The sequence below is a fragment of the Epinephelus moara genome, chromosome 18 (genome assembly GCF_006386435.1).
Source record: "Epinephelus moara isolate mb chromosome 18, YSFRI_EMoa_1.0, whole genome shotgun sequence".
Taxonomy (NCBI): Eukaryota; Metazoa; Chordata; class Actinopteri; order Perciformes; family Serranidae; genus Epinephelus; species Epinephelus moara.
The window spans coordinates 29,891,776-29,904,931 of NC_065523.1; the positions used below are offsets into that span (position 1 = coordinate 29,891,776).

The 13,156-nt window shown below is 42.5% G+C and overlaps 1 protein-coding gene across 4 annotated transcripts in view; it reads left to right on the forward strand.

Moving 5' to 3' along the window:
* cacna1ha (calcium channel, voltage-dependent, T type, alpha 1H subunit a) overlaps positions 1-13,156 on the forward strand; it is a 164,714-nt gene that overhangs the window by 73,199 nt on the left and 78,359 nt on the right. For all 4 annotated transcript variants that reach the window (XM_050068566.1, XM_050068568.1, XM_050068569.1 and 1 more), the window contains exons 3-5: positions 6,402-6,514; positions 9,107-9,240; positions 10,232-10,329. In XM_050068566.1, the coding sequence (XP_049924523.1) occupies positions 6,402-6,514; positions 9,107-9,240; positions 10,232-10,329 (345 nt within the window). The remainder of the gene's footprint in view (positions 1-6,401; positions 6,515-9,106; positions 9,241-10,231; positions 10,330-13,156) is intronic.

The following is a 13,156-nucleotide window of genomic DNA, read 5'->3' on the forward strand; positions in this document are numbered from 1 at the left end:
CTTCATGACAGTCATTCCCCAGCTGCAGGTACACTGCTTATACACACAGCTACATGCTAACATCAGGGAGACATGTTATTTTGGTTGCTTTTGTTGTTAATTTCTCCCAAATTTCAGATTATTCCCAAACTGGAACATGTCTAATTGGGTTTGGAAGCTTTTATTGGGGATTTTTCATCATAGAAAAAGACGCGTTTTACCATTACGGTCTTTCCATGGATGCATTGACGATGCAGAGATGCTTGAAGACCCGGACACGCTGACCAACCAGAGCAGACTGGGCTTTTTCAGGAGGGGTTCTTAAAGAGACAGGCACTAAACAGTGTGTTTCAGACTGAGGACAAACACGTGTTCCAGCTGAGACAGTATGAGGAAGATAAAGTATTTTGACCATTAAAGTATGTAAACATGTTCCAGTAGAAACCTTAAATATAAGTGTGAACCTGAAAATGACTTTACCCTATACCCATGGTTATAAAGCATCCAAGACAATGAGTTGTTTTGACCTAATATTAGTGTTAATTTTGATATTACTGTTGAGTTATTTACCCAAACTTTAACATGGTATGATTGCAAACTGTTATATTCTACTGTAGCTCTTTTTCAACTTGACATGTCACTGCTTGCTCCTGATTTACCCCCTATACAACTAACAAAACCTGTTTTACACTGGGTCAAAATAACCACATTATAGTGAGGGTAAACAACCCAACATTAACATAAAAAGAACGGCATCACCACTGGGTCAGAACAACGCATTTGTTGTAGGTTAAGTTACCCAGGACTGCATTGGAGCTTTATTGCGTCAGAGGAGATTTTAAGTGCGTATGGGGCCCCATTATACGGACAGGTAATAAATAGAAATATTAAACTTGCCCAGCGCTAGACTTATGAATACCCACATCCCTCATGTCCAGTGTGACACGACACAGACCTCATTTGATTTGCTCAGAGAGTGCTGAGGCATAAATCGACCTTAACAAGTAAGACCAGGAGCATTGTGTGCAAGGCCTGGATTTGTCGCTGCTGGAGGAGGTACTGTATTTGATCTAGCTTATGGTAACATAGGGAAAACATAACCATACTGTGAATTTGAGGTGTGTGTGTGTGTATGTGTGTGTGTGAGGCCGAAGCCAAACAAAATTTGAAAAAACAACAGGATCTTTGTTGTTTTCTGTTTACTGCAAATCAGTGCGTACGCTGAGCTCGTTTTGCAGAGACAGCCTGGCTTGACTTTGAAGACTAACGCATTAATGCTTGTGTGTTTCCACGCATGCACACATGCATCTGTGTGTGTGTTTGATGTGTGCGTGTGCGTGTGTGTGTGTGGGGGAGAGCTGAAGACAGAAGGGGGCTCAGGAGGTGTTGACTGTGGAGATTAAAGAGGAATTAGAGAAAGCAGAGCACAGGAGGGCACAGAGCAACACGAGAGAGAGAGCGAGACAGATTCTCTGAATATTCAAATCTCTCATTTTAATTCTGCCGCAGATTACTGAATCTTTCATCTCTGAAGGAAGGATCGACCTTACGTCGCTTGACTTACTGTGTGTGTGTGTGTGTGTGTGTGTGTGTGTGTGTGTTTGTGTTTGTATTGTGACAGGCTGGCCCAAGGCATTTTCCATGTGATTGAAGATGTGTTTTTCTCTTTGTATTAATACTCACAACAACCCAATTGCAACTTAACACAATGTTATCGACAGCGTTTCATTGCTGCTCCCCCGGGGGCACTACAATACATGTTGTACACTGCCGTAATGGCTAAGCGCACATCTAACTCATTTGTAGACTGGGTACATACGACACAAGCAGCAGCCGTAATGCCTCAGAGCTGTTGGTGCTTCCACAGATTACTGAATAAACCGTAACGCTCCCTGTGTGAACACGGCCTCTGAACTGCCCCTTCAACATAGCACTCATATCTGGCTGCCACAAGCCCCCTGTTTTACATACTGTGCCCTCTGAGATGTAAACTACTCAGATGTCCCTTGTTTATTTCTCCCTCTCATTCTTTTTAAATGTGTCTCCAGAGGATAAGCAGCAGCGTTTGCATTTTTCCTGCCTCCCACAGTAGCGCTGCTTCTGTTAACTTGACTATCCAGCTGCTGCATATCATAGCAGTGGGAGCTTGGCGCATTGGCAGAGACCGTCTTTTCCAAAAATATAGCAGACCCTGTTCCCCTCAGCATCACAATATTAGCGCAACAAATTGTGAGAAACAAGAGACATACATGTAAGCAGCGTGACTGTGTGAGATTATGAGAGTTTCACGCTCAGCTGGGCATCGCAGCTCTGGATCGACACGGCACGCTTCTAAAGTAACATCATATGGTCAAACTTCAATTGATTGGCATATCTCCTGTTTGAGGAGATTCATATCTTTCCTCACAGCTGACAGAGGGAAGGCTTTGTCAGCAGAGGGAATAAAGACGTGGCATTTTGGCAGAGCTCATTGCACACTTGTCAGGTTTGGTTAATTAAGCGGTCTGACAGAGGTGAGTGGTGGCAGCCAGGGCTCAGGAAATCCTCTGTCAGACGTGCAAATGGGCCGTCGTACAGATGTGTGTTGGAGGGAGCAGAACAAACAGAATAGGCTATTTTTATATCACATATTTGTTCTAAAATGCAAAACACATATTTAGGAAATTGCTTGCAGATTGCTACTGCAATCTGATCAAGATGTTCAACCAATTAATTTTCAAAGGGCTCCCTGCCACTGTTTTTTTCCCCAATTAACAAGGACATAAACAATTGATGATGGGCACTCTAGTTGATAAAATTAACCCTCTCAGTCCATATCCTGATGGTTGTATCAACATTGCTGTTTAACCCAGCCTTATGAATGTATTCAGATATGAGTGCTCTTTGATAGTCTTTGTGCTACTGTATGACCCCTTAGAATTGCACATGAGCCTTCGTGACCCTGAAAATTGGGTGTTCGATACTTATTTAGACCCTTTTACTGTCAGTAAACAGTATGACGTTCCGTTTTTAATCTATGTAGAAATATAACACTCGATTTCTTTGACCAACAGGACACTCATTTTCCTGTAGAGCATCAGACTGAATTTACAAATGCACCATGTCATGTCACTCACTCTCTGGGACCACAAATGCTACTTGAATAAATAAACACTGACCAACGGGACCAGACTGGCCGACCCGTATGCTCTCACTCAGGGGATTGATGATGTCACAGGAAGCTTTGTGGTTGATTACTCTGCCAATCTTACAAAGGAGGACGACACTTGAACGGTTTTCTCCGGTTCGTTTTGCAATCAAAGCTAACATTAGCTAATGTGCTAAAAAGTTAGCATTACGGAGAAATCCAATATTCCTCTTAATTCGTCCCCAGTTTCTGATGAGGTGGACATGATAACCCTTACTGCACATAACGTTATTCATCCCTACAACAGGAAATACTTTTTCCCTAACCTGATATGAAGTGTGCGCTGCACATGTGAGCATTTTTGATAATCGCCTCTGTCCAGTCCTTTGGTCGTTTTTGTTGACGGGCAGTGGTGGCTGGTATTGTGGCTCCCAATAACATAACAACATGGCATTTTAAGCTCAGCTAACAAACTGCCGTCATTGTGACGTTGGCTCTAAAAGGGTCTTTACCTTAAGCAGTGTTTATATTATATGTATTCAGTCCTGATTGCGTTATTGCTTTTTGAATTGTTTTTTTAATCACATCTTGTGATGTTTGAAGTCACAAAGCAACTATGTTCCACAACTAACACTACATATACTGACAAAGTCAAGATGCGTTTTACCCTACTTTATCTTTCCATCTGATTATGCCAAAGGGGAAACAGACAACTTTCAACCATCCCAAGTGTTGTTACTGTTGGCACCACTGTTGTAAAGACACCCTGATCACTTTCCGTTTGCCTCAGAGCCTAGCAAATACCAACAACACAGGACATGCCGCATTTTGTTTTCCACAGTTACTTCAGTTGTTTTACCATCCGCCATCTCCGCTGCTGGGGGTAACTGCAAAGAACTTACACTGATACTCTTTGTATGCTTTGGTAACTGGGGATAATTACCAGTAGCTGTCCTCTTCCTGTTTTGGTTGTGCAGTGTTTGGCAAAGTTCCTTTGTGCCTTCATTTTCCCAGGAGATCGTACATTGGCAATCAAGATGTACTTCATAATGATGAGCAAAAAAACTTAAAGAAGGACTTTTTTTATATAGCATGTTGAATTCCATGTTCAATGTGTCGTTGTATGACATTGTACAAATGATTCTTTGACTACAAGGAGGTAAATTGTCTCCAGAAGCAACCTGTCATGGAATCCTCATGGTTTTCTTGTGCAGTCTAAAATGTTCAGTACTAATACTGTGCACTATTATCGCCTTGTGACGTCTAACCAGAGAGTTTAACACATGAGACTGGCTAAATTAAAGGTGATATCCACGGCTATAGGAGACCACAGTTACCTCTTACACTAACAGCCGCTGGAGGAAAAGAAAAGTTTTAGGTTCGACTTTTTCGCTGATACAAACTTCTGTCTCGGTCCCTGCTCACAGACAGCAGCGAGTCCCAGTTGTCCTTGTGTGTGTGCATTTGTGCGACATAAACTTAATTTGGCTACAATGTATATATGCCTGCATTTGTGTGTATTTTGTGAGTGCGTGTGAGCAATGTAGAAGACAGTAGTCACCATTTGTTTCCTGCTTTTACTCCCTTTCTAATTAGAACAGTACTTCACCCTGGGAATACTTCAATACTGCAACTCGGTGCACACACCAGATCGCTGCATGTGTGTGTTTCTGGGACAAAAGCCAAACTTAAGTAGATAAACAGCAGCATCGGTGGCTTTTTTCAACTTGGAGAGACATGATTTAAAGCTGCTTCCCGCTCTTTGTCACTTTCCCCCCTCCAGTCTCTCTGTCTCTCACTCATGCTTTCTTGGTACTCTGATTATTATTTTTTCTCAGTGTGATAAAGGCGCATCTTCTAACTGTATTGCAGCTGCAGAAGCACTGTGATGAACTGGCCATGTATGTATTTTATTAGTCGACCTGTGTTTTTATAGACTGGTTTGATTTATGGCGCCGCATCATGTTGTGCTGCTACGATGGATTAATGAATCTGCCAGCAGAGAGTGTGACTACACTGATCTATTCTATATGGTCGTCCATGTTTGTTCTCATGTCTCACTTTATCTCTTGTAATGAAAATTGAAAAGGTAAAGACTATGGCTTTTCAGATTTGTCATCTTTCATTTAGTCGACACGAAGGTGCAATTTTAGTTGCCGTCCATGTTGCAGCGCTCAAAGCACATCAGAGGAACTCTTAAGCAAACCCAGACAGATTACAGCTCTCCATCAAATGTCTGCCGATACAGTGAGGCACCAATGTGGCCACTCTGTTAAGACTCCATCCCTCATAGATGGATTACATTTGAAGCTCTTACAACTTGAACAGGAACTGCAATACAGGAAAGAAAAATCCACTGTTGACTGTGCCCTCTGTAACTTACTGCTTTGTCCTAAATAGATAATCTCACAGTGAGTCCTTAAAGGATAAAGAAAGGATAACACAAGCAAAAGGAAATCAACAAAAGATTACTCACAAGTGCTATTTCAGTCAGGTCAGGAGGTGACATCTGACATTTGTTATACCCTCGAGATTGTGCTTTGTCCTTGTGGCAAGAAAGTAGGACTCCCAAAACAAAACTTAAGACCCATCAAAGAGTTGCACGAATAATTATTCTCACACTAGATCTTGGAATTATGTGTCACAGGATTATAAAATCCCCATCCCTAGTTGTGATAGACATCTTTTCCCTGGGATTTGCTTCATGTCATTAATTTATATTTACAAATGATGCAACAGGATGTACAGTAGACATGGACCCATTAAAAAGTTTGTTTGTGAAACAGTGAATAGTCTTGTAAACAGATTAACAGCCAGGCCCACTGGGTCATCATTAGACCCATTATGTGCATTAGACTCGCACAAAACTTCCTTGGCATCCGGTTCCAGTGTGTTGGCAGGGTGTTTGTTTACACACATGCTCTTTTACTGAATCATGTTTGGTCTTTTTCTGGGATTTTGGTACTTTTAACATATGCTCATATACTGTATTTCATATCTGTCGTTGTTTATGAGCTGAGTGTCATGGCTTCTCCCACCATGCAACAGGCCAGCAGGGTTGTTTGGATCATGTTGCTCCTGTGTGTGGCTTGCACCTGATCATGCCTGGCCTGGATGCACCTGTGGTCAGCACTGGAGGCAGTGTTACAGAGAAAGCTGCCCACAGCCTTATTGATGCAGCCTTAACATTATTTAAAAGGAGACTGATAACATTTTTGTTTGCATTTTCTTACTGCTTTAGCTCTTGCTTTTCTGTGAAGTTTCTGTGAAATTTTGGCCTTAACCTCTTCCTGCACATGGTTCGAGCATGTGTCCATGCTGGTGATCCTGCTCAACTGCGTGACTCTGGGGATGTTCCAGCCCTGTGAAGATGTCAGCTGCCAGTCAGAGTGGTGCCGCATCCTACAGGTCAGTGTAACTGCCTCATCCTTATGATAACTGGGCCCATGAAGACATTATGACATGGCATGTTTTGTGTGTTCTCTTTGCATAGAAACACCTGACATAACATTCTCACTGTCTACCTCAGTGCTGCCTGTAACAGCAGATTTATATAAGATAGAAATGGCCTTGGGAAAAGGTGTTGCTTACTTTGGTGACATATTTGATGTTCTATCTCACACAAGCTCCACCCTCTACTGGACTAAATGTAATTCTGTCATCCAATCACGAGCACTTGTTCCCCCACTGAAATTTGCATAAATGTAATCAGCCTGAATACAAGTGGGCCCCACAGTATATATGGCAGCACACAATGCCGTCCACTATCCTTTTTCTTTTTCAGCAACAACAATTTGCCCACTGGACAACACAGGGCAGGTGAAAAGGGTGGGGTGTGTTGCACCTGCCTCCCTTCTGGGCATGATACACCTACATGTTCCTCTGCTCCTTCATGACCTGGGGAATGTGGTGTGCAGTGCGTCTACTGCTTGTCTGTTGACCCCTGCAAGCTTCGGCCATGGGTCCACCCAGTTTGGTTGCATACTACCTGTGTTGGCTGGGTCTTCCTACTTCTCCACTGCAGCAGCCTAGGTTATAAAGAAGGAGGCGGGCTGCGACGACTAACCTTTAACCACTCAGGATCAGTGTAGCTGGGTCAGTGTTCTGTCCAAATAGTGTGTTCAGTCATCAAGCTCCTCCCACTGTACCCATACAGTTAAGCAAAGGGTGGAGCCTGTGTGAGATGAAACAAAGGTTATGATATTTTAAATTTGTTCTGTAAGCTAAGGCTGATCCTTCTACCTAGTGGCCCTGTTGCTCCTATGCTGCTCGCTGAAGAGGGTGTAGGATGGCAGCAGCATTGTGTGCAACCTTATATGTGGTGGGGTCCACATGTATTTGGGTAGGCACATCCTGATTGGCAGGCTATGTTTATGCAAATTTCAATGGGCAAATGCATGCTCATGGGGAGAGTATTACCCACAGAATCCAGTAGAGGGCTCCACCTCTGCTAATAGAGGCCTGCAGGGATGACATTTATTTGTAGGCTAGTCTCTATATAGAGACTCTACATTCAGTGAATGTAGAGTCTGTAGGCAAACCCCGGAGATCTTGCCTCCGGAAGAAGAGTGGAAGAGCCCTGGTTTCCGGTTGTAGGCTGTTTGTAGTCCGCGTGATATTGACCAATCACGTTTGAGCCGGCTGCAGTTGTTGCCAGGTTAAACGGTCCGTGCGGTGAACTAACAAGGCGGAACATAATTGGTGTCACTGGTTCAGCATATTTACTTATATATAAACGGAAGTTGGAAACGGAAATTCGCCTCCTCCGCCCAAGTCAAACCGGAGTGCCAAAAAATCGGGGTTCTGCCCCCAGAGGCTGTGTCGCTGTCTGCCGGAAGTCAGACACCGAATACAGCCGATGGTTTCCGAGAATGTTTGTAGGCCAACATGGAAGTTAGCATAGCCTCCACAAAATGATACCACTTTTATGATGTTTGAAGCATAAATGCAATCGCCAGAAGTGAAAAGCTAATGTTAGGCTATGAACCAAGTACACTATGGTCACATGAACATCACCCTCGCAGCGAGGCTGTAAAGCCGTGTTTGGTGTGATGAAGTTCTTTAGTCTCAGTAAGCCACTTGTTAGCAACTGTCTTTTTTCAGTTAGGCAAAGGCCTCCAAATGTACAAGTAGAGTATTTACTGGTGTATTTTATGTCGCAGAACAAAATGTGAAAATCTCTGAAGCTTGTGCTAACCACAGACCTTATTTCAGGTATCTAACCAAAAAAAAACCATTTACTTAGAGACGAGGGAACTAGGAGTGCTAAAGTGCTAACTCTTTTCTTGGTTTTAGGACTCATTCCTGCACCACTCCATTGAACTATGGTTACAATATTGTAACCTTCGTTCTTCCACATAAGCATCTCTCGCTGTAAAGTCATGTGCCTTGTTTGGATTTTTATTTCACCAGCTAAGTCATTACTTTAGTGAACATTGTGTATAATTCGCCATCACTAATGTAAAGACCATTTAGGAAAATGAAATGTTTCTTTTGCAACAGGCATTGCTTTCATGTTCGGCTCTATATTGCTGTGAAATGACAGGAAGAGCAATAACAATAATAGGCTCAATTTGTAAACAAATGGTAATGAAAACTTATTTCATTCGTTTTCTTGTCTCACTTGTCTCGTTTGCTTCAACATGCTCTCGCGCTGCAGAGTAATGTTGATTCTTGGCGCACTGAGATGTGCTCATTATATTCAAAAACAGACATTCTTTTTGCTGTGGTAGATGTCTAATTAATTGAGACACAGCCATAACCATACTAAGCCAGAGATATTCCCTGCTGGGATAAAACTAACTAATGGAGACAAGAATTTCTTTTCAGACAACCTCCACTGGCACTTTCACAGCTACAGTCCAAATGGGGGTCCATATTGACGAGGACACTTAACAAGACTTGACCTTTTTCTGTCAGCAAGAAGTCAATTTCCTCTTGTTGTTGTTGTTAAACATTAATTCTGTCTGTGTGTTTGTTTTTCTCACCATCTTTCCTCAGGTATTGGACGACTGTATCTTTGCTTTCTTTGCTGTGGAAATGGTCATCAAGATGGTTGCCCTGGGGATTTTTGGCTCCAATTGTTACCTCGGTGACAAGTGGAACCAGCTTGACTTTGTCATCGTCATGGCGGGGTTAGTATCCCACAATGCTTTATGCTCACGCCCACAAGTTGCTCCGTTTTGTCTGTTATCTGCAGCCAGACAATAGCAGTCTGCTTTGAATAAGATAACATTTCACTGAGCACGAAGTAAACAATCAGTGCAGTCTCACACAAACGAGAATGCACACAAACATACAGCTTTCTGCCTCAGGAATAAATACACTACCCACAGCTTATGCATGACAAAGATGCATGATGCAGGTACATGTGTTTGTACCTGTGGGCGTGTTTATGTATGTGTTTGTCCTCACAATGTCTATCATTATCAAAATAGAAGTGTCCTTAATATAGGAGCGCTGTGTTTTCTCTCTGTCACCCTGTAATCTAGAGGAGTAAGGATGCAACAATGTGGTTATGTGCAACATCTACACCAGCTGCAGTCATCACTTATCGTAAATCTTGTCTTAAATGGCACCATACCATCCAGTTAAGCTCCACTTCAGAGATAAGCAACATTCGGTACTATATTTACCAATCTGTGCAGCCTCAAAATGCACCTATCAGTAACCAAGACTTATAATTTGGAGACTGGAGGAGCACATGCTGCGCTCCCAGACTAAAGTCTGGGGCCACTACATATGTTGAGGGCGAGGGCAGGACCCAATCAGCAGCAGACATTCCTTGAGCTACTCCCACGCTCCAAGGGCCGAGCCAGTATGACCACACACACACTCCTCACACAGCCAGCACAATCACAGAGCACAAGTGACTGACACAATTAGGACCATAGTTCTCTGCCTACTTGTCACACTGATGATGTTGGGTGCTACAATATAAACTACACAGAGAGGAAAGAGCTTTTGACTGTATGTAATTAAATGTCACATGTACAGTAATTATGTGGGCGGCTGCTATTATGAGCATTATAATATTTTTGGTGTTTACTTTGTGTAGCTATACCTGTGAGTGCAGAACATGAAGCAAAACTCTCTCTTCCTGCCTTTCTCCAACTGTGCCTCCAGGGTAATGGAGTATTCTCTGGATGGCCATAACGCCAGTCTGTCAGCCATCCGTACCGTCCGAGTGCTCAGGCCACTGAGGGCCATCAACAGAGTACCAAGTAAGTCCATATTTACATAACTGCAGGGATACGTCTCAGGTGAATGCTCTGATGGTTTACCTTCCTTGATTAGCAATGAGCACCTGCACTCATTTGCTCTTTTAGTCAATGTTAACAGTTAAGCACACCACGGTGATTCACTGAACCTGCTTGCCAAAGCCTTGAGTGTTGATGGCTGAACAGTGGAATGCAAGCTAGCCCTATAAATGCAAAAGTCTGTCCATGAGTGAGTCAGTGATGAAGTTATGCCACTGGTCAGAGTGATTGATGACGTGAGTGTGTTTTCCCACTGGCCGCTGATCCTTTGAAATGACTAGGCGCTGGCCATAGACTGGCACCGTCAGGGCCGTGGCGAGTTGATGCAGACCTCCTGTTTATTTTTGCAAACTGAAAACCATTTCCCTCATTGGAAATGAAGCTGTTATTCACTTTTATTTCACAGATAAGAAACAAGTTAAAAAAGCCCCCCAAAATAGCATTTGAAGTCTTTGAGTAGAGGAAAACTCTGCTAGCCACTAGGCTAATTAATGCAATGTGAAATGCCATAGGCTTATGCTAATAACATTAGTATGTTGTATATGTGGGGAAAACGTGTCTAAGCTAAGACAATTGTTTTGGCAGTGAACCTTGTGAGTTATAATGGAGCTGAATTTTGTAACTTTTTAAAAAAGTTGATGTTGTTCCCAGTTTCATATAAATAGAGAAAAAGACCGCTAGCTGCTAGGCAAACTTATGCAACGCAAAATGTCATGGATTGTCTTAAATCGAGCAAAAAGCAGCTCGATCAGTAGGTAACGTCACAGCTCCAGAGAAAGCAGGTCCCCTCTGCTGTGGGAGTGTGTCTAAGTGTATTGTTCGTCATGTTAAGATGTCTTCACGTTCATTTTTAGCCTGGACTGCAACAGCGAGTCAAGCACTGTAAGCGAAAAATCCATGACTGAGTAAATGCCCTCACTTCCTGCTAAGCTAATATTCAGATTTAAAGCCATATATTGGGTTTTGATCTAATCTTGTTTTTGTGCATATCTCTATGAATAAATGAATTTAGCTGGCAAGAAGCAGAAAAGTCAATGATAAGGTGATAAAGATAAGAACAAAAGCTCTTTCATATGGACCTGCATTTGTATAGCGCCTTTCTAGTCATCTAGTGACCACTCAAAGAGTTTTTTTTTTTTTACACTACGAGTCACGTTCACCCATTCACACACACATTCATACACTGGTGGCCGAGGCTACCATACAAGGTGCCTGCTACTCAGTTTTAACACACTCACACACCGATGGAACAGCCATCGGGAGCAATACACTCACACACCGATGGAACAGCCATCGGGAGCAATTTGGGGTTCAGTATCTTGCTCAAGGATAATTTGACATGCAGCCTGGAGGAGCCCGGGATCGAACCGCTGATCTTTCGATTGGTGGACGACCCGGTCTACCTCTGAGCCACATTTCATATGTTGTCTATACTCATAAATACTAAATATATGAAAACGCTTTAGAGATTTTTTTGTTTTATATTGTTTATATAAGTTTTTGTGAGCAACTCTGCATAATTGTCTGCCACAGAATGCTTCCTTTCCCAATAGTGACAATATCTTATTGTAGTATAAACACTTAGCACAGGTAGTTTAACTTAAAGATTTGATATTACATTTACATTTTTTCAGTATCCTACACTAAATGCCCTGAGATGTACTCATTTCACCTGTGATTACTGTAAAACTGTGCTGCGTAATGTTAGCCACCTGTTTTCATTCATCAAGTTTGCACTGAGCACCACAAAACCAAAATGGCATGGAAAAAAATTAAATATTTTGATGTCTGTATTCCTACTACTTAACGCTGAGTTGACCGATGATCCGTGACTTCTTGTTTGCTTTAATCCCACTTCCAGAGGTTGTGCCGCGCCAGTGCTGAGTGAGAACTTGCACATAGTTTGTCATTTTCCTAAAAGCTCTGTGACAGAAGCGGCCATGAATCTACAGCTAAAGAGGATCACGGGACAATGGTGCCATAACAACGTACTAGATTATTAACCAGCATACATTAGGCAAGCGGCCAAGCTGTTTTTCAGCTTCAGTCTGCCAGTGTTGGTAGCCATTTTGTTCAAAACTCCTCGCTTGATCAGGTTTACACACTGAGTTTTAAATTTTTCTTCTTCTTGTAAACAGCTGTCTCAGTCTGATGTCAACCTGTTAAGTATTATTACAGAGTAAACCAATTTTATTGTTCATGAAACACAGTTTATTTGGAAAAAAATCAATTCTTACAACACTAAAGAACCCATGGGAATATTATTGGAACATGGCAGGTATTTGTGCTACAGTGACTAAGTATGTTGTCAGGGTTATGGATGTCTGCTTGCAGTCTGGCGGCAGCAAGCTGAAAGACTGTGGTATGTGTGTATGTGGTATGTGTGTGTGTGTGTGTGCTTGAATGATGACCCCACTTCCCCAGAATAAGCCAGTTGTTCGCATGTGACACAGAATGACCCAGGATTCTTCCACGTAAATGATGACGTTATATGTTTGTACAAGCGTGTGTGTGTGTGTCGTTTCAGTCTGTGTGTGGGTGCTTTGGGCACTGCAGATAACCAAAACACAATCATAAAGCATGGCAGGTTGTCTGTTTCTCTCAAGCTATCATCACAAACAGTCTCACACACAGGGACGCACACACACACATTCGCTGTGTTGTTCTACCTCTGTGAGGACTGAAGAATTTAACATTAACCTTAACCTCATCGCTAAGCCAACAGTAGCCCCGAGAAGCAATCTTTACAAGCACGGACAAGGTGAAGTGAAACTTATGTTATTGTAACAAG